Source organism: Rissa tridactyla, chromosome 1 (genome assembly GCF_028500815.1).
Source record: "Rissa tridactyla isolate bRisTri1 chromosome 1, bRisTri1.patW.cur.20221130, whole genome shotgun sequence".
Taxonomy (NCBI): Eukaryota; Metazoa; Chordata; class Aves; order Charadriiformes; family Laridae; genus Rissa; species Rissa tridactyla.
In genome coordinates, this window is record NC_071466.1 from 47733070 (window position 1) to 47757242 (window position 24173).

The following is a 24173-nucleotide window of genomic DNA, read 5'->3' on the forward strand; positions in this document are numbered from 1 at the left end:
GTCCGTTGTTTTGTACAGGCCGAATCCAGATGACAAGCTGATGAGCACAGTTCCATTTCCTATTCAAGAGTATTTTATAGTCCCACAAGGACATGCCATCTTCTCAGTATCATCTAGCCCAGGAAGCAGGTGTAGGGAGCACGAAGAAATAGCTAAGGGCACGGGAAGGTGGTGGGCGGGCTTCTTGGTCTCAGTGGAGGAAGGGTGAGGAGCCATTGCCAAGGTAAATGGGGAGGGGACAACAGCAAAAAAGAATAGGACACATACGCTGCAGAGGTGACTGAATCATACTGGAAGCAGCAACTGGCAGTCTGAAAGGTTGAGAAGTGGCGCAGATTTCATCAGCTTGCTCAACCGAACAAGTTTCCTCGATCTCATTGTTGAGACAATTTTCTCTAAAAACATCCCTACTCTAAGAGCAGGATATCTTAGCAACTTTTGCTCATCATGTCTGGTGGCAGAAGTAACAATACCATGGAAACCACTTTAATTTTCTCCATTGAAATCATTGTAGGGTTTAGTGCTTGCACCAAGATCATACACAACAGTATTTAACGATATTACCATGACACAGTGATGGAGAGTGTGGCTGGGAAAGGGAAACCTAAAAAAACCCAAAACAACAAAAACCCCTCCACAAAATTGCCTGACGAGTCATTTTTGTGAAATGAAAAGTAATTTACACAGCAGTTTTACAGAAAAGAGAATTATGCAGTTAATCGGCGCTGCTGGATAATTACACTGTACATGAGGCCTTGCTTTTAGGGAAAAATATAAGCTAATAAAGAGAGTCAGATGATCGGTAATGGCAAGGCTTTTGGGAGATACTGTAGACACAAAGCTAAATAATTTAAAGCTAAGGAGTATAATGACTGTGAAACTGAATTATTTTAAGTTTACATTAATTCTCCACCCAATTACATATCGAACATTAAGTCCAAAAGCCAGAGAATTCCCCTCGGCTGCAAACAACCACAATGACAACGAGAAAGCAGAGGGGATGTTATCCCGAACACGACCGGACTCTGAATGCACCCTCCCAACTGCTGCGTACATCCTTAATATTCAGAGGTCTTCTAGAGAATTAAAGCCAGTTTACACTTCCCTCCAGTTACTGTTGGTTCAAGTAAGGTCTCTCCCTAATACGGTCAACTGCAGTCCATCAATTTTCTTTGCGGTGCCTTTTTGTACCTTTCAGGCACCAGCAGCAGATGGCTCAGCCTGGCTGTCTCACTGCCACACTCGTACCAGAGAAACCCGTGAAAAGTTAAACAACATTGAATTAACAATGAAAATGATGACCAGTATAATGAGAGCGTTTCATTACCTTTGCGTTGTAAGCAATTTAGCCCTGATTATTATTGACCTTTGGCGATGCTGCATCCAAGTAAAATGCGCTATCCTAAAAAAGCACCGGTATACTGGAAGGCAGACATTGTTTCTGAGTGTATTCATAAATAAACCATAGCATTTCCCTTCCTGTGTTAGAGGTTTACCTTACAGGTGAGTTATCAGCATTCAGCAGTCATTCTGACTTGGTGTTTGCGTAACAAACAATACAAGAACAACTTGACACAGTACACCTGGCGAATTATTATTATTATTATTACTTCTACAACACCCAAAAGAGCACTAGGTACTTCACAAAGTAGTTAAAAAGACAAACTATGCGCCGCAGTGAGCTAATACTCAGTGAAACAGTAGAACTACACAGGGTGGAAAAACAGGAGGAGGGTGGTGTAACAAGAGGAAGTATATGGGTTACAGGAATAACATTAAACAGTTACTAATCTGGGGGACATGAGGTTCAGTGCATGCTGCCTATTCTTCTTATTGCACACTGAGTTCAGAGGAATCCCCGTGACTGGACATTTTGTTAGCACGCTTTCCAAATCCACTGTTTTTTCTAGAAGTGCCATTTGCTCACATGCTAATCTGCATCTTTTTTCACTTAGGTTTTGCAGCCGGAAAGCAGATCTATTTGAAAGTGTTGTCGGTTCCAAAGTAAATATGACTATTAAGGATTTACGGTTCAACAAACAGCAGCCAAAGCTTTTGAAGCTTTCACTGATTTCACAGTGATGGCATGATAAAGTCCGTGACTTCGGGCCAAGATGCCCCAGGCCAAATGCACAGGAGCAGCTCACTTTCCTACACGCTACCTCATGCACCAACAAACCATACCATGGGACTCTGCACACTCGCAGTGCAAGACAGAGGAACTCGCAACCGACTTGTTTCTCTTGCTCACTCTTCATTAGATTTTTAGGGCTCAGTGTTCGGGGAACCACGCAGCCCACTTGGTGTTACGATGCCGTGTGAGCCTGCTGCTCCCACACACCTCCGCGTCTTGACAGCATTTTCCTCTCCTCTGCCGGAGGGATGGAGAAGAGGAGGCTCCGGGGAGACCTTATAGCAGCCTTCCAGTACCTAAAGGGGGCCTACAGGAAGGATGGGGAGGGACTCTTTATCAGGGAGTGGAGTGACAGGACAAGGGATAACGGCTTTAAACTGAAAGAGGGGGGATTTAGACTAGATATTAAGAAGAAAATCTTTACTGTGAGGGTGGTGAGGCACTGGAACAGGTTGCCCAGGAAAGTTGTGGATGCCCCATCCCTGGAAGTGTTCAAGGCCATGTTGGATGGGGCTTTGAGCAACCTGGTCTAGTGGGAGGTGTCCCTGCCCATGGCAGGGGGGCTGGAACTAAATGATCCATAAGGTCCCTTCCAACCCAAACCACTCTATGATTACAGCATCCTTTACCTGCTGAGTGCATTGGGGACAGCCGAGGGGGGAGGCAGAAGAGAGGAAGGTGCATTAAAAAAAAACCAGACCAGGAAAAACTAGAGTGCTCATTAACAAACCTATCTACCAGCACAAAAACAATTGCCACACAGTTCCCTGCTCATTGGGCAACTGCCTACCGTCCAGAACAAAGCACGCTGTTGGCGCCTCCGGACTATTAATAATAGTAAGGTATGTGGTGCGGCAGGAGGGAGAACCGTGAGGGGTGGTGCTCCACAGGGCTGGCATAAGGAATGGATCTGCTCCAGGCTGCCTGCCAAATACACTGGAAAACTTGACTTTCCGGGGGCCGCCGAAGGATGCTTTTCTCCTGCCTGCAGTGCTCTTCGGAGGGTTTTTGCCCAGACTGGGCTGCACTGAGCCCACACAGGTGGGAAGTATTCCTGCTTGCTCTCCAGCCTCCCCAACTGGTACTGCTGCCTCCGGATGAAACGGAGTCACTGGGCTCACCCTGAACAACCCTACAGATAAAGGCTTACGCTTCATCCTGCCATGCCTGGGCAGGGGCTTATAGAGGTCCTGGAACTAGTGGCGAGCATCTGAGAAAGAAATCATTGCCACTAGCCCCGTAACCCAAGGGGGAGCAAGACGGACAGCACAGCCTGCCAGAGGGACTATTCAGGTTTGTCCAGGACCCACTGCAAGGGATTAGTATGGTCTCACAAGATAAAGAGGACAGAAGAGAAAAATTCAGAATGTTTTGATGGAAACACACCTCAGTCCCTGCTAATAGCCTCATATCCCAGAGGTTTTGGAAGGGGGCAAAGGCAGTAAACCAGCAGAAAGGAAAGGGGACAAGGGAAAAAAAATGGAGATGCTAGTGTCCATCGGTGCACCATTTAGCATGGGGTGACACGTCCAAGGGAAGTAAAGTGTGTATTCACAACAATCTGCTGCAGTTCAGGTCTTGGATTGCCTTTAGGTTTCCACACACATGATGTACCCTTGCGATGCCATGTGTCCCTGCCAGGGTGCTTCCTCCCCCTTCAGAGGGCTGACAAACTGCAGAACAACGCACAGAGAAATGAAATCCTCGATTGTCGGCTTAGTTAAAAGGATTGCAGACGGCTAGCTGCTAGAAGCATTACTAAATATGTTGCTGTTTCATAACTGAGTTTACTCTCATTACCGTTTGTGTTTCTGGTTTGCGTATAGCAGGAACGGTCAGGCAGGGCGACTGCTGGCTGTTGTGCAGCTCTGCTGCAATATCTCATTTCGACCAGCGGAGCTGATCAAGGCTTCCCAATTCATTTCTCCCAGCAGCCTAGCCTTGCTGCGGAGATGTGCTGTGGTGCATCGAGAGAAAGCCCCGCTCCCTACAGAAGTGCATACAGCCAATTAATACTTTGTCTATATACAACCTTCAGCTTTCCAACTACTAGCACTGACTCCACAGGTAGGAGAAGCAATTTGGCTTCCATGTATACCGAGCAGAAAGAATTTGAGATATCATCTACTTTGCAGAGGATTAAGGCTACCAAGTGACTATCTCAAAACATCAGCCTGCCTCACAAATACAAACATGTAGTTAGGGTTTCCAGGGACACATTATGTCACGTTATGGTACATGCCACGGGGTTAACCTAAGCCTTGGAGATATGTCTTGAAACTGGTTTTGTTAAGCCACTGTCATCTCCTAAATATAACTTTGTTTTCATTTAAAAAAAACCCAAAACCAAACCTTAAGGAGTTTCCTCTGAAAAAAAAAAATTCTTTGCGGCTGTCTTGAGGATTCCTGGAAATTTTTCATGTGTTCTAAAAATTACCCCTGCGAAGCCTCGCACAGTCCTGCCTCCGTGGCGGAGACACCCAGAGGTTGCAGAGCCTGCACGGCTCCTGCACCGGCTGCCCCCAGCTCTACAGCTCGAGGTGGCCCTTCCTGACCAGAGCCCAAATAATTTCCATGTGCCTTTGCGAGTTACTTCTTGTAGAGAAAAGCTTAACTGAATTATCACCTCATTCCACACTAGTTCCTATACAAATAAAGCCTGTAGCATAGCACTGAAATTTATTGAAATGCTTATTTTCCCCCAACGGCTGACAGAGCGCATATTGCTTTTCAGCAGCTAATACAATTTTGCCCCTGTTCCTACGAAGGACCAACCATGGTTTCTCTCTAAGACAGAGCGCACCCCCGCGCTCGTACAGCTGATATTCTTCCTGGACTCTTTATTCACATTTTCCCTACCGACGGCTGCTGCAGCTGAGCTGTTCTGCACAGATTTTCTGCTCGGTATGGGGGGGAGGAGGGGGGCGGGTTGGGGTGGGGGACGTTAATTATACAGAAAGATGGAGCGGGGCCAGGCAGCCCCTCTGGTGCACTGTCTCCTACATGCAGAGCCTCCTTCCTGCTGTTTTGCAGCTCCAAGGATCACCTGTTGGTCTTGGCGCCTGCCCAAGCTGGGGCCTAGCGGAAATGACAGAATCAGCTAGAAATGAGAGCCAGCTCCTATTCCAGCCACCCAAATGAGGGAAATACAAAAACAGATGATGGCAACGTGACCGCGCCGCTGCGCGCCAGGGCCAAGAGGGGGTCGGGTGGAAGGGAATGGAGAAAGAAGGGGTATACGTCAACCCCCCCCCCCGCAAAACAACAACAAAAAACCCCCCAAATCACTAAAAGAGAAGCTTTTTTTCTTGCCATTCTTCTCTTTTCATATTCAGCACAGCAAAAATATTAGGAGAGTTTTTCTCCATATGAACACCTGCCGACAGGGAGAACTAACTACCTTGTTCCTGCTCCTGCTGGGGATGTCGGATGTTTCCATCTCCCACGTGAGAGATGTCAAAATGATATTCAGGTGGGTGGCAGAAACAAGCTGCCTTTTCCAGACCGGCTCCTCTCTCTACTGCACGGTGACACGCGAACCATTCAAAGATCCGTGTCGGGAATTCCCCTCTCCCATAACAACCGTGCTCCACAAAACCTTTTTGCTTGATATTTGGGTGAGCCGCGACGTTGCGCAGCAGAAGGATTAAGCACCACTCACCTCTCATTTCATTCTTCTGGGCAGAAACGCAGCTTCGTACCCCAACAGAAAAGGTAACCATCACTAAGAGTATTTAAAACATAGGAACGCTGCCTTTTAAATGATAAAAATAAAAGCTAATTGCAGACTGCATTTCCAGATATAACTAGTTTCATACAAGCTCTTGGAATCCACATTTATTTCAAGCAGTAACCATCTTAACATCCAAAATTTCTCATCAAATTCCTCTGGACCCGTGAGTTCAGCAACACCGCAAATGCATACTCTCTCAAGTAGGTTAACAAGCTTTAAATGAGCTTTTGAGAGAGGTTTTTTTTAACTAATAATTTTTAGAAACAATAACAATAAAAGCGGGAAAGACCTAATTCTTAAAAGGAAGTTTTTTTCCCTCTCCAAGAGCAATGGAATGGGTCCCCAGAGCTTACTTCTTCCTGAGAAAACACTTCATGAATAATCAATGTACAGTCCAATTCCTCAATAAGCACCAAGCCTTCAAACACACCCGGCATTCGGCAGTCTCTGTGACTCTGGCCTTTAAACTGCAACACTTTTTGCCTTGCCCTCCCTAGTTTCCCAAGCTTCCTTTATTTCTGTTCTTTCCAGCAACTAGGTAGGTAAGCAGAAGCAAAATTCGAGCAGTGGGAGCAAGCTGGGGCTAATTTGCACCTTATGAATTATTCAGGCACTTCTGATTCCTGCACCTGCACCGAGGCAGGAAGCTTGCGAGGAACAGTCATTACTCTTCTCTTGGGTTTGCACAAGCTTGGTTACTGCTCAGGCACTTTGCTCTGTAACTAAGGGCTTCAGGTCTTGTATCAAGCAGTGGAAGTGGGGGAAAAAAAAAATAACCTCACATTGTCAAACACCCCCCCCCCCCCCCCCCCCCAAAAAAAAAAAAAAACCCAGGATATATCATTCAACCCGTTCTGAGACTAACGAGTTGTAGTTTGTATCAGACTGCTGAATTCATCTCACATATGCTAATCCAGATCAGAGCGTCAGCCGAGAAAAAAATGAATGTGTGCACAGGCTGGTCTCGTCAGATATTTACTCAGCTGTATTAGAATCCACATTTAAACTTCTCCCTAGCGCAGCAGGGAGTGTTTCATGTGCACCAAGTATTTCACATGCTAACTTGATCATTAAGGCATCCTTCTCCACAGATACAGCACAAATAAATTCTCTCCCTGGCATTCCGGCTAACGTCGGGGGTACTAACAGTTTAATACTATTGGAAGAGCCCGTATCATGCTTACAACAGGATGGATTTAATGAGCAAATAGGTCTTTTCCATCTTCATCTACTATCATCTAGGTAAACAGAATGTGACACCTAACTGCAAATCTAGATATGACCCATGAATCTAGGCAGCCATGAGGAACATTTGCAGAGAGCAGATACAAACCAATTAGTACTATGAAAATTTTAAGATAATGAATTTTTTTTTTTGAGTTAATATGCTATGACAAACAGATCTAAAAGTATTATGCAAATTCAAAGCAGCAAACACCATCTTTAGTGTATCTCACGTCCACAGTTGTACTGACTATCTCTGGGTCTTGTCCTTTATTAACATGCCATCACCAACAAGTTCCCCAGTTAAAAGATCGTCTCATTAATCCCAAGCAGCTAAGCATCATGCTTTGATTGATTCAGTAAAACAGATCTGCAGCAATTGATAATGAAACCTCTTTAATCCCCTCTTCCAAAATAACAAGTCAAACACAAGTGTTAAGCATTCAGAAAGGTACAGTCAATCCTTATCAAATCTTCACTCTTCTTCTTTCTGTGCCTAAAGAAGTTAATTCATTTTCCTTTCAATGCAGAACGCATGATTGGTCCTATGCTGCTTTTATCTCATTCCCATCCAATAACAGGTACTCTGGATCTTTTTTAAGGTATTTTAATCAGCCATGTAAACACGTTGTATTCTTTGATGCTCTTTCATTCGGCATCATTAATCCCCAGCATGAAATCAATAGACTTAAAACATTTAATCACGTCAAAATGCAACATACAAATCCACAAATGACTTTAGCTTATCACACACACTGAATAGCTTGCAAGTTGGAAACTATGCCTTCTTTTTGCCTTGGGAATCAGCAAACCCTAAACTAGTCTTTCATTGAAGTAAACAGATTCTCTCTCCAAGTATCTGCCATTAGGCAGAAAAAAAAAGATGTTGATAAACAAAACACGGGATTTTCTGTTTGCTCTGTCATCTTTTTTCATCCCTTGCGGTCACATTGGACTTAGGAGAAATACTTACACTTGTTTTACCACAACCTCTTGACAGTATGCATGTTTAAAAAAAAATTAAAAACAATTACAGTAACTGGGTTACAGAATGTACTGGAGGTGCAAGGGAAGGGAAAAACATCTTTGCAGTTGTTTGTTTTTCTTTTTTAACAGCACACATTTTTTCTCTGCTTGAAAAGAATGCATAAGGGACAACAATCATAGCTGCTTTTTTTTTTCTTTTTTTAAAAAAGAAGATAATATGCTCTTCCTTCTATATGATTTCCAAAGCCATTGCGATTCAGAAAGTGACAAGAACCTCTTCAATGGGGCAGAAATTATGGCTGAGATGCAAAACCTAAGGACAGCCAGATCCATCCTTTGATAGGCAAAAGGGCAGAAAGGGCAGAAACAGGTAAATAGGGAAAAGGAATACTGTAGATAATGGAATAACATCTTTAATTCTACTACATTAAAAAGCACTCAAAGCTTGCTCATTTAAACAGAGAAAATACAGTTTGGAAAGTGAATATGCGAAGACGCGTGGAAACTGGCATGCTGAAACCCTAATTTGGGAGGCAGGCGCCCGAAAACCTTCCTAGGTCCATGACTGAATTCCCACCCACTGTTCCATGAACAGTCTTACCCAGCATGTCCCTGAATTCACGAGGTCCTTCACTGTTATGCTGGAGCTTCTTTGGACACCTACCACCACAGGGAATACATTCACAGATGCTCTTTCTGGCAGGTGCCCATTTTCCACCTATGGGCAGAGCAATGTCCTGAACTTTGCCTGCCTTGTGAAGCTCACAAGCTTCTGTCTTGTGAATATTCTGTCTTGTGAAGAAGCTCACAAAAGGCAGGCAGAGTTTTGACAGTGGTGTCACTGGCAACTTGTTGTATTGCAGCCTTATGGTTAAGTAATTTGCCCAGGGAAGGAGGGACTTTGGTTGTAGGTCCTTCTTAGACAGAAGGGTTGATTCAGCATCTCCCCCATCCCAGGAATAAACCAGCTATAAGGACTTGGGGTCTCCTGCATGGGCATCCACGGAAGCAAGGCTACCCTGACACCAGGAATGCGAGAATCATGAGGCTGAAAGACTGGGTAGAAAAAGGGATCCTGGCTCCATACTAGAAATCTGGACGCGCGGCTCCAAGAGGGGAATAGTGAAAGCTCTATTTCAGTATCCATAGCTGCTTGCGGCCTAATGTTGCTCTAGGGAATGGAGCCTACAGTCCCAGTCCTGTCCATGCTCAGTAGTATTCAGGCTCTTCATACCCACTCTTCTTCCCATCCTGTGACTTCTATGCTCCTTTCTATACAATGGCCCATATTCAGCAAGAAGGAAGATGAGAGACTCCACTGCTCCCCAGGCATCTCATGTAATTAGGCCTGTGCCAAGGATCCTAATGACTGAAACACCTCTGCGATCCTTGTCCTGACAACCTAAAACTCAGGTCTCCTACTTCAGTGACAAGCTGGTTAACAAAGCTCTCCTGCAAAAGGTAGGAATATTGCTGTTGCTGCTGCCAGCTTGTGTTTCAAAAGAATCATCCCTGCTCCATTATCATCCAGAAAGGGCTACGCAGACTACCTCGGAGTGAAACAGATGCTTTTAGTTCCTACTGGTTCCCTATATAGTCCGTAACAACTTATCTAACGTAACCGGGCTGTATTCCTATGGAAGCACTTATGTTCCCTAGGCAGTCAGCGAAGGGGGGTATACAACACCTAAACTAGACGGGCAGGGTCTCCTTTTTGCGTGCTCCCAAGACATGCAACTCTCTCCAGTGATTCAGGTGGAATTCAGGTGCTTTTCCTCAGAGGTCCGATCACCCACCAAAGCTTAACCTTAACATGCAGGTTACCATACAGGTTTAACATACAGTTTTGTGTCCAAGTGAGGTACAAGTGCTATTTGCTCAAGTGTTAAAAAAGTTTTGCAAGTATGTAATAGAGATATCACTGCCTCCAGTGTAGCGCAACATACTCTCGCTACAGCTGAGTGAGGAAATGAAAATTTCATAGCAGGTATGACTAATCTCTACTTTACTGGAAGTATTTGGAGTCTTAGTGACCTCCTGATTTTGCAGTTTTTCCCACTGAAAGTAATGTTTATGCACTGAGCTGCACAGAGGAAAAGGCGTAGATTTGGGAATAACTTCAAATGCTTTGGCTATCCTAGATGCATTAATTTTTCATTACCTCATTTATAAAAAAAACAACCAAACAAACAAAAACCTGAGGTAAAACTAAAGTATGTAATGAGGACATTCCAAATCAGGCAAAGAGAAGATCAAGCATTTTCTTCTGGCAGCACTCTTAATTATTACCAGTAATGTCCTATTTATTATCATCTTCATTATTGTTTATCCTTTTTCTTTAAAATGATCCAGACTGTCTCCTAAATGTGTATTTTCTTCCTGTTTAACAGAAGCTAGATTCACTCACGGCTGAAAGCAATCAAAGTGTAGACATAAGAAATATATATTTTTTTAAAGCCTGTGCTCTGTAGTTACAATTTAGTTCTGGAGATGAATTGCAAACACAGACTTGGGCCTTACATTCCTACTGACTGAATGGGAATCCTAACAAGTGAAACAGTGTACTCTGCAATGCTTATTTTCTTTTTGAACTGGTGACAAATGAGAACTACTGCTTCGAGTTAGTCTTACAAACGGCAGGAATAAAACAGAACAATGCAAACGTTCGTCTTTGAACACTAAAGAGTCAAAGCAAACTAAGGTGAAAATGGTGGCCGGCAGGGTAATTCAGATCAGGAAAGTCATCCAACTCCATAGCAGCTTGACCCTAACATCGCCCCAGAGGCAGTGCTACAGCTGCCAGCTAGACAGCTAGCCAAGAAGCTAGCAGAGGTGCAAGCCAAGAAGCCAGCCATGAACCCACATGCCAATGCAGGAAAGCTATATTCCAGTATTTGGCATCTGGGTCCTCCAGCTGCCAAACATCTCCCATCTGGCTGAGCCTGTGGAATGAGGTGTTAAAAAGAAGAACAGGGGTAAATTATACAAGAGCAAAAGCAGCACTGTTTGCGAGACAGCAAGGACGAAGACGCACATTGTGCCCACCAACATCTGAAACCCGCACAGCATCACTTTGTCACCGGTGAAATGGTGGATTGGGCCACTTCTGGATCAGGGGAGGCAGTATGGACAAAATGCTCAGCTTTTTACAGGAAAAGAACAGTTAGACATGTATGAACTGTAGCAACAGTCCCAGCCTGTGGCCATCCATGGAGGTCAGCAGGTGCAGAACATTTGTATGGGATCGGTTTTGAGTAAAACTTACAGCCTTCAGGCGATTTCATGAGGCCAATTAAAAAAAAGGGGGAAAGAAGCCTACAAAAAGTGTTTCTTCCCCTACCACCACAAAAAAAATCAAATATCTAAGAATTTTTCTGTAGTTTCGTAACTAAAATACTGTAACTTTGAGTGCAATTTTATGGAAGAGTAACTTTCTTGAAGTTTGGTGGAAGAAGATAACTTTAGTAATAAAGAATTTAAAAACATAATCAAACAACTGGGCGTCCATGAAATTTCATTCAAATGAAATATATACACTCACATAGCAGTATTTAATAGTAGTAGACTTCACTTTTGACAAGCAGTTACTGTTCCTAAAATTGCAATAGCACCGTACTCCCAGAAGCAAGACCAGCTGTGATGAACACCCCTAGCAGTGTAAGCAGTTTTAAGTGCAGCATAAGAATTCATACTTTCAAATGATACACTGACTTAAATATTCATCTCATCGGCCTAATTTCCACCTTTCACTCTCCAGACAGGTCCACGTGGCCTAAACGAGGTTTGACAGATGTGACTTTCTTGAACAATTTGGTCTTTTATTTTAAAAAGACATAGAAGACCCTATATCTCTCTTCCACGTTTCTGTTTTTATTAGCAGCTATTTGCCTCACCAAAACATTACATTTCAGCCTCCTCTCATTCCAGTCAGAGCTAACAAACTTGCAGTGGTTTAGAATTGGTACATCAGATGATTTATGCCACCGTCATCTGCATCTAACCACGCATGTTGTTCAGGGGGCCTCATTAGTAGTATCTCATATTTATTGTTACGGTATGCATAAACTCTACATGTAAATTCATGAGCCATTCTTTGAGCAAAATATTGACAACATTAAAAGAAAAGCAAAAAATTGACAACATAAGCCGCCTCCTTGAAAATGTTTCCTGTAGAACATAAGCTAATATAGTTAGTGATTATATAGAATGTTAGTGCTAATTTTGGCTAAAGGACCCTGCATTCCAAAGTGTATCTGAAATATAAATTTATTTCAGAAACACAGCATTTTGGGAGACTAGTAGGCTCTTCAGAATAATTTCTGAAGTTGCAGTGATAATTTTGATCAGATCAAAGAAAATTCTAAGGATTTAAAAAAACCAAACATTATCATCACAATTTCGTAACCAAGGAAACCTTAAAAGATTTGTATTGGCTTTAACAGAGAAGTTGCTTCTGCTATTGCTACTTCGAAAATGTTTGAGTAATAAGATCCTGCAAATTTTTAATATAAATACAACAGTTGTAATGCAATTAACTGCAAATTGGAGACAGGAGTAGATTTGAGGAATGATTTCTGTATTTGACTACTCATTAGCAATTTGAAAGTGTAATTGCTCTTAAACATGCTGTCTTCTTAATTTTATTATGAAGCTTAGCTCTACTTATAAATGTGAAGAATTAGATTTATTCTTCAACTTATTTGTTTATACTGAATGTGTGAAGTTGTTTTTCCTTCTGTACTCCACAGATGGAGGGCCCAAGGATTACTAAGAGCCGATAAAGCAGTGAGTTGATGGGTTTACACTTGTCACACAATGAACATGACTCCAAAGGAACCTTTTTAGGGGCCCACAAAACAAACAAAAGAAGCGGGGGGAGGACAAACAAGCAAGAAAGCACACTGAGAGTGGACATTTCATTGCACACTATTTTAAAACACAATAAAACAACAGCAACGAATCCAACAAAACCAGGGACCCTATCATCATTGGTACATCCTTTCTGTCATACAACATCACTGAGCAAGTGAGGTGAACCCAAGGCACCTTATGGCACCACAATGCTCGCTGAAACCTCCCAGTCGCTCCCCCCACTGAATTTGTATGTAAACTCTGCACTCTAAAGCAGGGCATCTACTGGGTGCATTACACAGTAAGGTTTTACAATTTTAGCCTCCTTGAAAAAAAAAGTAAGGAGGCGTTTGCAAAGACCTCTTCTGACATTTTACAGCTTAGCTTGTTGACTGTTTCATGGCAACTGGCAATGACCCATTATAACATGAGCTATGTTGATTCACATTAATTTTGTTACTCAATTTCAGTAGACTATTTTGAACATTTTAAGCTGCATTATCAAACATCACACAGGATATTTTTTTTCTGTTCTTGTATTTTAGTCATTGGGATTGGGAAAAAAAAAAAATTATTGCAGTTTTGCCATGATGCACACCACCACCCTCCCAGCCCCAAAATATAAAAAACAATAGCAAAAATCAATTCTGGACCTTGCCCAGCCCCGCATATCCCCCAGCCATGACATAAAGAGGGAAAGAAAGCTGAAAAGCACTGCTACTAGACTTTGTCAATAAAACAGAACATTATATAATACACAATAAAATGCTTCATACCTGGAGTTGAAAAAACGAAAAGGGTTAACAGCTGACCTGGCACAGCCCCACATGCTCTCTCTGGAAATTGAACACAGACAATTAGGAATTTTAAGTTACCCCAAACAATTGCAGGGGACTTAGACAAGCTTGAGGAACACTTACTGCAAAGTAAGCACATAGCCTCAGTGTGGAAGGGACTTTAGGATTTTCCCATTTGCTTAAAACTCCTTCTTAAACTGAAATTGCTCTGTAGAGGTCCCGACTAATGCTAAGCAAGTGATTAGGAGCTCTGCCATTAATTTGCATGGGAGCAGAATCAAAGCTTAAGGGACCAGGTGTCACTTAGTGGTAATTCTGGATGATGGTGGATCATATTTTCTTATTAAAAAATAATCAGTGACCAAAAGGAAACCATTAATGAGAATCTAGAGTAGGCAGACATTGCACAAAGAGGAAAGAGAGGCTGGAAGAAATGTCTGCTCCCAGAATTCTGCTGCTTAAGTAATATTATTCCCAACACATCACTGAAAAACCTACCCTTTAATGCTTTTTACTTAAACTGAGACTCCAGGGAAAATAGCTAATCTGCTAGGAATATTACTTGGAATATTGAATAACACAAATATACGACATCATAGCGGTATAAGCTCCTATGTTGGGATTTGGACTACGTGGAATGCTCCTTTTCACTGACAAATTCTGATCTACTGCATGTGCTCAAACAAGAAGCATCATACAGCTGGCTTTTGGAAACAGTCCCACCATGTTAGGAAAAAAATAAAAAAGAAAAACCTGTAGAAAGCCAAGTGCATGAATAACCCCCTTCAGTCTTTCTCTCTGTGGTTTAGACCTCAAATGTACCATGAAATTAATCTGAGGCCAACGCCCAAGAAACTAGCAAAAATATTAGAATAATAACATGAATCATAAAAATGTTCTAGCACACCAGCCGTTGAGTGCATTTGCACTGGAAACATTTTGGATCCTTTATAATGCTCAATTAAAATGGCCAGGCTGGCATAGTTATTGTTGAAAGTGAAAAGGAAAATTTCAAAGCAACTTCTCTTCATTTATATAATTGCACTTTCCATCGGCCCTCGGAAACCTACAAATAATGTATTTTCTCCCAAGATTTTGCACTGCATCTTTCGAAACTCTCACAGTTCCTTGCTTCAAGTGTACAGTAAATATTGGTTGTCTTTACTGTTTCCTTGATTTTGCCGTTTGTTAAATGTTGAATTTCTGATAGACAGAAATCTGCTATCAAGATGACAAAATGATGTAAAGAATTTTCAAAATCTAAGTTATTAGCTGTGTCACAACCAGATACTGCTTTTTCCCACAATCTGTTTCCACTCTCCACGTAGAGTCTCTTCCTTCTTCAGAAACATATCTCAGGTACCTGTCCCGTGCTATCACTAGGTACAGATTTTATTTCACAGTTGTGTCAGTACCTAATCAAAGGGCACTGGGACAAAATCTCCCCTACCTCATTAGCCCTCAAGTGAAATCAATATGCACTGGAAAAATGGCAACTGGAAACCGTAACATTGAACATTCTCTCCCATGTCAATTAAATTATAATCATCTGTGTCTTATTGGAAAAATATTTATTCCTAAAGCTGACACAAACAGCAATACATTACCAAGAAGTTATGACTCTATGTTTTGTACACTTCTATTCATAAAGGTCCCTTTTTAACAACTAAGAAATAGGGCAGGCAAAAATACAATTGGTGAGGATGATAAGTGGTTGCATGCTGAATTTTTGTCAGTGGGAAATGTAGCAGACAACTAAAACTCTGGTTAGAACCTACAGTATCCAGGCACTGAAGCAAAAAGACAGCCAGGCATCCCCTAACCAATCTCACAGACACCTAAAACTTAGTTTGTTCTCCTACGTTTCACCTGAAAGCCAAATGGCTGTGGCCTCACACTCAGCCTCTGCTCTGATCCAGAAACCGTGGGGAGAATTGCCCAACCCTTGCCTCTGGGGCTTGAACCTTACCTGTGCTATGAAAATGGCTAAATCACACCTGACAACATGGATTCAGCACAAAAAAGAACTGTAATCCGTAATTGTCACTTCCCAATCCAAAATACAAAGTGAAGGAGGAAAAAGAAAAGGATGTTGTAGGACCATTCCTGGGTATCTTCTGCATCCTATCCTTGTGTTCCAGAATTGGCAAATGTAGGTATATGGCTTCCTGAGTCAGTGCTCTAACCACTAGGTTTTTATGCCAGACATGGGTGGCTGCACCACTGCTGCTGCTGGGCGTCACCTTTTTAAACAGAGTGAAGGCTGGTAGGAAGAGAATAACATGCTCTGGGATTTAAAACAGGGAGGAATAGGTAAGCTCAGAACAAAGTACTTGATCTCTTATTTTCCACAATGAGAAGTTGGGAACGTAGGCTTTTTTTCTTTTTTTTTTTTTTTTTTTTGTCCCCAGACTGTATTTTAATGAACAACTACAGGTCAGAAGCCCAAGATCAAAAGAGAGCAGAGATGACTCATAGCCATGTACCTAGCAGGTAAGCAGCCAGCTCTAAGAAGCTGGTTCCTCTGCCCGTTGAACTTCAGAGCATTTACCTCTGTGCTGACTATGTAATGGGGGCGTTGATGCCTTGTGTAGGTGCTCTGAAACACTGCTGGAGCCCATCACCCGTTTTAAAACCTCACACCACCTCCACCAGACACCCCCAAAGCAATCCGCACCTTGTCTCAAGTGCCTGTGCTGTTATGGTTCTCCTTGGTTCTGGGTACCTGCAGTATTTCACGCATGTTGCCAGCACATGGGGATAGCGGTTCCTCTGTGCCATACAGTATATTGACAAGGATGTACCTGTTACAGAACTGCAAGTACTTGGTAGCTCCTCTCAAGCAAGAGGAAAACCACTTTATTTTGACTGTGCCTTAGTAGTGGCTAAGAATCTCAGAAATGATGTGGTGATAGAGACAGCAAGGAGTTCAGAAGTGGAAATATTGAGTGCAAAGGGAATCAACCTGTTCATCTGAGTAAATAATTTTCAGCAAGGAATTTATTATACAACATTATCCTGTTATTCTGCTTTTGAAACTTTCATGACTGAGATTTCAGTCATTATTCCAGTTCCTCCTGTGAACTTATTTATAAATGGTTTGACTCTTTGGCCCTGATAAGCAACTGATCACAGAAAAAGCAGTGGCCATCAGTTCTTAAAAGAAACATCATGGTGACCTCTATGTGAAGCTCCCTCTCTGACAGCATTGTATGTCCCTGATTTATTACGCAGTATCCCAGCCCTCTGCTAAATATTGTATTTTTAATGCAAATAACTGAGGGAGATATTTTGACAAGGCTGAGACTCCTGCTGACTTTTAACGAGTACATAAACACAAGTATTTCTTTTCATGCCTGCCAGCAGCTTCTGGTTATTTCCAGGTTATTTCATTTTTCAGGTTCTGTTTGCAGCGCTGCAGATTTCCGCCAGCAGCAGATACTGTAGACAGGCCTCAGGATAAGTATTTTTTAGGGCAGCCCTTGACCTCAGTACCTGCCAGCCTGCTCCATGCTGCCTGAGCTTAGTGACACATGGTAGGTGAGTGGTTTGGCTGTTGCTGCCTCCTCTGAGGCGCCCTGGTCTCTTCCTTCTTTTCTGCCTGCCTCAGTTTTCATTTTTCCTTGCACCGCTGTATCCTGTAGCAACTCAGTACGTCCCAGAAAGGTAAATAAACTTAAAACGTGACCCAAAACTTCATTCTTGACACATCTTTTGTTTGTCGTGGCTGTAACAATGAAGGTGCTCAGGTTGGACTCTGAAACCTGTGACTATCAGTACTTCTGACACACCTCAGGATTAGATGCTATTATCTCAGCCACTGAGCTGCTCTACTCCTTGTTTCAGCCTTCAATTCCTTTCGTTTTGGCTAGAGTAACTTCATACGTGTGGTGGCTTTAAGCTCCAATTATCCTTTTCCTGATGTGTCCAAAATAGCAACGGTCATGTCCTCAGTCACATACACACGGAGAACGACACCTCCTCGGCACACAGGCTCAGTGCAAAAAACTCTTCCATATCCATCATCCAGGAACTTCCTTTCACTCCTCTTTATCTCCAGCCGAAAAAGAACTTGCTGTGAGAAATGAGGTTGCAGTGGAGTCAGTACCAGTGAAAGAGGATTGAACTAATAAAGGGGAAAACCTAGCACAATCTTTTCCCATTGTGCAGGAAAAAGGAAAATGGCTGAAAAAATGTGTCAGGTTTATTTTTAAGATCACAGGCATGCTCACTCAATTACACGTTGCTAAACAGTGTTTCCCTCTTAACAGTGTCCCCCTTTGCACGCAGCTTACATGCCTGTGACCTACACAACTTCTTTTTGTGATTTTGCATGCATTGATCTAAACCCTCAGGAAACATTTTTCCATAAGTCAGTATAAGCACTGCTATTAAGATTTAATTGTGCTGCATGTTTGTCTGTCACAAAATCACAGGAACTGCCTTATGGAAGAGGAAAGATAAAAACTTATCTGATCTAGATAATGAAAAAAGAAGTAAATTTGGCTCAAGTGACAGCAGAGGACAATGGTCTTTCTTTTCCTTATCAGTAACTCAAGGTAGCAGTTCACTGAGGTAGTTTTATTGTGGCTTTTTCTGGCAGTGTTCTGCTATCTAATCTGCACTGATGAGTATTCGCCACAGCTTTGGATTTCTTAATGCACACAGCTCTGCCTCTGCTTTCTGTGCTGACTTAGAAAGAAAAAAAAAAAAAAAAAAGAAAAAAAAAAGCTGAATAACGAATCACAGGGGAAACAGATGCCAAATAGGTGTACAAACTGCTAACTGAGTAGCAGCAATGCATAATGTTATTTATAATTCATTCTTCGGTGTCATGCTCTTCAAGCTATTACACAATGCCTGCCTCCCTACCAATAAAATGCATTTCACATATCCAACCACTAATGACTCAAGCTTCACTCTGGGGGAACACACTGTAGTGGATTAAGCCTGGGACTAGAAGGTAGACGTTCCTGATCCCAGCTCATCCTCTGCTTTGCTGCATGGCCTTGAGCAAGTCACTAACCTGTGGATAATTATAATATTGGAACACACAGGGGACCTGTACAATTTAATTAGTTAATGTTTGCAAAGCACTCCAAAGATAAAAAGTGCTATATGAATTATAAACATACTCTATTGTTTTGGGGCATTTTATTCCAAAGCACATTTGTGCAAATGTGTATAGCATTGTAAAATCCCATCAATGGCAAAGTTTGATAACTGCCTTGAAATGATTGGCACTTCTTAGACTAAAATTTAAATTCATTAACAAATTTAATCTATTTTTGAAAAGACAATTATATGAGACGATTCAATATAGACATTGAACTGAACCTGGGAAACAAGATCTTTGAACATTTGCTCATGATGGATAAAGGTAATGAAAAAGACATACAGAAAGGTATCTATGAAGCCATACATGTTACAAATCCCCCTCTTGCTGCACCATCCCGGTTCCTAAAATAGCCCAAGTATTGAGTTACTTTTTTTCTTTTTAGCATCCAGACTTCAGTACAGTTTCATCGTTAATCGTAAGACCTAATGAAGTTAATGGTAAAACTCGTCTGGACTTTAACACAAACAGAGTTCCTTGGTTCTTTCAGTTTATTATGCACTTAATTTAAAAATTTCTCTTAAAAGGAAAATATTACTCCTAGCAATGGTATGGTAAAATATGTAGTGAAGAGCAATGTCTAGCACCTCAAAGTGATTCAAAAGAAGAGAACAGACATGCTAATGGAAATGTTTCCTTGCTCTAGATTCATCTACTCAACAGTCATGGTAACTTACTGTTACAGGGGAGACAGGAAAACATAATTTTGTGTAAACCAAGCTAAAAGCACTTTTATTTTCAAATTAGCTCTCTTCAGGGAACAATTTGACAATACCCCTATCTCCTAATACACTGTCATTTAAGCAATACCGGCCTTTCAAAGCAGGCAGTGATGTAAATTTCTTTGTAGAAGCTGCTTTTGATTTACAGTTGCTGTCCACCTGGCACTTGTTCCTAATGATCGCTGGCTGATGGGAAATCTGTTACCCTGGCAAAAGGCTCTGGGACATATACTGAGAAATTTCCACACCAAAAACCCTAGAAGCTCTGTGCACACACAGAATGGTATCCTTTGATTTTACTGCCCAACTGTCAAGTTATTAAACTTTCTTTTTTTAAAAAAAAAATTGCGTATGAAAAAAAAAGGAAAAAAATAGAAAAAGAACCTTTTTAGAACAGTGTAGGTCCATTTGGATTACTGAAACCAAAGGCTCATAGTTTGTGCCTAAACAGAATCCCCAAAGGTATGTAAGTTTTCAGGCTCTTGCAGTAGAAGTTCTTAGCACAGCTTTAGGCACACATTCCTTTTGATATAAAAACAGAGGATTTTGAGAATTGAAATTCTACTAGAAGAAAGTTTGGAAAGTGCCAGTGTATTTACACTGTAGAAGTCAGTACTTCTTTAGAGAGTCATCTGAACCGCATGTAGTTAGGAGAAATCACAACTATAGTATAGTTGCATAGGCCCAACATTTCGATGTACTGGTTTAGTTTCTTCTTCAGTCACAGACTTCCGGCATGGCCTTAGAAAATCACGTAGACATGGATTCCTCATATATAACTTCAACAACATGAAAGGTTTATCACTCTCCCTAAGCCATTTGTCCAGGCTCCTCTATAAACATTGGGGAAGGCAGGCACCTCCAAAAGATAGAAGATCACAACTGATGAGATGATTTGACCTAGAAGTATGCACACCTCTCCACTGAGGAAATCCAAAATACTTGAGCCTAACTTTTAGACAAAGTGCATTGTGAGAGATGAACCTTGCTGCAAGGCTCAAACTGGACAGTCCAGTACTGACCAGAGGTTCCCTAAGCTAGCTGAGACACAGCACACATCTGCCAGCTCAATGGTGCCCTTGGGCCATTAGCCACCTTCCGCCCCAGCAATACTTTTCACTGCAGAAACCTTTTCTGCCACAGGATACATACCTGAGACTGCTGACAAGAAATAAAACAAAACTAGAAGAGAAACATCCCTGAAATAATGACACAACAGGGGCAGCAACCATAATACAGATGACTGCCTGCCTTACAGGGCTCTATGTCACCAGTGTCTTTCACTTAAGAATCTGAACACACACCTCTCTCTCTATTTATTAGTCAGTTCAGTTTATAGAGTGACTCTCAAGGAGGCTGAGGAGAAACCCCAACACATAACAGCCTGTGGGGAGGTGGGAGGCCCACAGGCAGTTCTGCTTTCTGAGTGTGGGGTCCAACTTCTCCCCAGGAGTGTTGCAGCAACCATGAGACCCTCTGCTCTCAAGCCTTACCGCAACAGAAAAACGCATTCCAAACTTGGGCAAAATTGCAAAAAAAGTAAAATTGAAACCGATGTATTCCCACAATTTTGCTTTAGACAATTAACATTCTCCAGTGAAAAAAAAAAAGCTTTATTGAGAAATTCTGGACCAGCACTAGTCAGTTCTCCATCTGTAAAATCACCATCCAATTGCGTGCCAGTTTTAAAATGAGCATTTGTTCACGGAGGGCGGATGTAGCAGAAGAGAGAGAAGCAAAGTTCACACAAGTAGTGCCAAAACACCCTCACTTATGTTTCTTGGAGACTCAGGACAAAGTATTTTGTCTGTAACTAGAAGAAAAAACTGAGGTGAAAGTTCCCTATAATGAATAGCACAATAGTAGTAATGACTGCAGCTGAAGCAGGAAAACAGACAATATCAGTGTAGAAAATGAATGGCTGATGGGAACACAGTTATAAACCTCAAAAGAGATAAAGATCAACCACAGAAGCTGATTTACATTGAAGAGGAGGAGGGAGAAAAAAGAGATCTAGGCAGACAAATTCAGACTTGAAAAATACATACCAATTTAAGAGAGTACATCGGTACTGTGGTTATGCTGTCTGTCTGCTGTGGAATTTCTTTTTCGCTAGTGCAGTATCCAAAACTATCTTCCACTGTATTGCAATAGTAAAAGCCAGCAGAATTTAAAAATAAAGTAAGATGATCATATTAGTATCAATGTATCAATCACATAACATAGCCAAAGAGAACAGGGGGTAGGGTTAAAGCCCCTGATCTCAATTTCATCCAAGCACTCGGCAGCACCCAGCTCAGCGCAAGGAAGAGTTCACACCAAAGGTCACCACGGTCGCATCCAAGTGACAAATGACATTTCTATGAATTATCTGCAGCTGTAACTACAAGTATTCAGGGTTTCCTCTCTGAATTTCCTGTCTCTCCATCAACCCAGAAAAACAAGAAGCTACCTTAAGCATCATCAGTTTATATGCACAGTCCATCTTCTCCTTGACATTATTTGAAAGAAATAAAATGGTTTTGTTAAAGGGGTTCACCGCCTACAACCCCTAAGGAGAAAGAAGTCTAGAGAAAGAGGAATTTCTAGATCTTTGGATTTTTACTGATACACTCATCAAAAGTCCACGCAAAAACCACCCTCTGCCTCTCCCACTTCTATCCTCAGCCCCTGCAAGTAGGAGATCTTATGTAGTGTGTGTTCAGGGAGAGAGAGCTGCATGCTGTAAAATAATGTATTTTACTGCGCAGATGTGCAGGGAAAGGAGATGAATGCCCTGTTCAGGGTTTGCATGACTATAGCACAGAGCTGCCTCCTGAGCCCCGCTCCATCAGGGTTACCTAGGGATGGAAGGGCTGCCAGGCTGAGGGAACAGCACGTGGCCTCCAATGGGGGCCCTTAAAAAGTTTTACTGGTCTTCCAGGGCTTGACTAATGCCTTCTCTTCCCTTGGCTTCATAAAGATTTCTAGAGCATATCTGAGATTTGACCCTGAATATATGATGCTATTCTTGCTGTGTAATAAGCATCAGTGGTGTCAGGCGTACAGAAGCAAATCTGCTCTTTGTTAGAGAGCTACATGTCAAAATGAGTTTGTAAAACACGCTACAAAAAGGATGAAATGCTGCCTACAATGCAAAGCCCACTGAAATCTACATATTGCTGCAATATTTATTATCAGCCAGAGCATATTATCTGAGATTAATAAATTATTCTTAGTACATACTATGGTAAGGCATAGCAACCGCCATAAAGTAGCCCTGTCACATAAAGAAATTTCACCAAAGTACCCTGCTTGAAATAATGACTTTGTTTATCTATAACTTAACATTATTGATTGGGTTTGCTGAACTGAAGAAGGACTATGAAGTCATTCCGAAAGAACTACTGAGAAATCTGGACACTCAGCCAATATAAAGCTAGCAGCAAGAAGGCAATTTCCCTGAGAAAAAAGAGTCATACTTGGTTATTTTACAAATATGCAAGCAAATTACATTCCGTTTAAGTAAACAAGAACTAAAGCCAAACATGTGGCTCTTAGTGTCTGATTGTCACAATTTTTACTGGTAAGAATTTTTTTCTTGTAAGACTATAGTGGACCTGAAACAAAGCAACAACACAGGTAGATGCCTTCCAGTTTTAGAGGACGTGAAAAGCAAAGCTTTCATATAGGCATTCCAAACTGTCCTGTGACCCAGCCACATAAGGGTAATTTCCAAGACAACAAGCTTAAAAATGGGCTATATTAAAACAACAGTTCCTCCCCAAACACTGACTAGTTGGTTTCCTTCAGCTCGTGGTTAAAACCTTGGCATTGCTAACCCCACCTGGCAGATTTAGATCCAAGAGAAGATGCTGGAGCATTCAGTATCGTCCTGTCACTCCCAGCTTCTGGCACGCTGACTCCCCAAGTCAGGCGCTGTGGATTGCCATTCCCTCACCTCGCACCGGAGATCTGCAGTGCGGACACGTGTCCCAGACAGCTAGAATAGGTCAAAAGAATTACCACCTGCACACGCCAACTGGTATCTGGTCCGTATGCAGGGAGGTGAGCTAACTGGCTCAGATGCAGATACCTACATTGCAGATGTCTAACAAGGCAAGATGAATCTCGAACCCCATGGACAACAGACAGGGAAAGTCAGGAGGCTCACCAAGGCAATCCCCCCCAGTCCCGCTCATTGCATGAGGGGCTGCACACGACCAACCCAAAGCAAATACCCCCCAAAGGGTATTTGAAATCCCCTTCTGCTCCTGGAGAATAAAAAGCAATAGGCAAATATATATATACATACATATATATATATATATATTTATAATCCTTACGCAGGATAATTTAAAACATGTCTGAAAACCAATAAGGAAAAGGTCAACTGTTGTCTCGCACCTGCCACCAGTATCTACAAACTAGGCTTGGTATTTTGGTTAACAAAGACAAGACTGCACAACAGCAATCTGGTATTGAAGGAATGGATGCTGCCATCCCGTTGGAGGTGCCATGCTGTACTTCCCAGCCAGTATCCCACAAGAAGTGAAGACTCTCTCAGCAAGAAGTTATTTTTTGTTCTTAACTGCATAACTGTTCACAAGAAAGAGCTCACAAGCTCACT

The 24173-nt window shown here is 42.0% G+C and overlaps 1 protein-coding gene across 7 annotated transcripts in view; it reads right to left on the reverse strand.

Annotated features, from left to right (window-relative positions):
- The window catches only part of KLF12 (KLF transcription factor 12), a 255540-nt gene that overhangs the window by 55369 nt on the left and 175998 nt on the right, over nt 1–24173 (reverse strand). For 6 of the 7 annotated variants that reach the window (XM_054188506.1, XM_054188503.1, XM_054188500.1 and 3 more), the window contains one exon: nt 13706–13765. The exons of the other annotated variant lie outside the window; for it this stretch is intronic. In XM_054188506.1, the coding sequence (XP_054044481.1) occupies nt 13706–13765 (60 nt within the window). The remainder of the gene's footprint in view (nt 1–13705; nt 13766–24173) is intronic. 7 annotated transcript variants of the gene reach the window in all.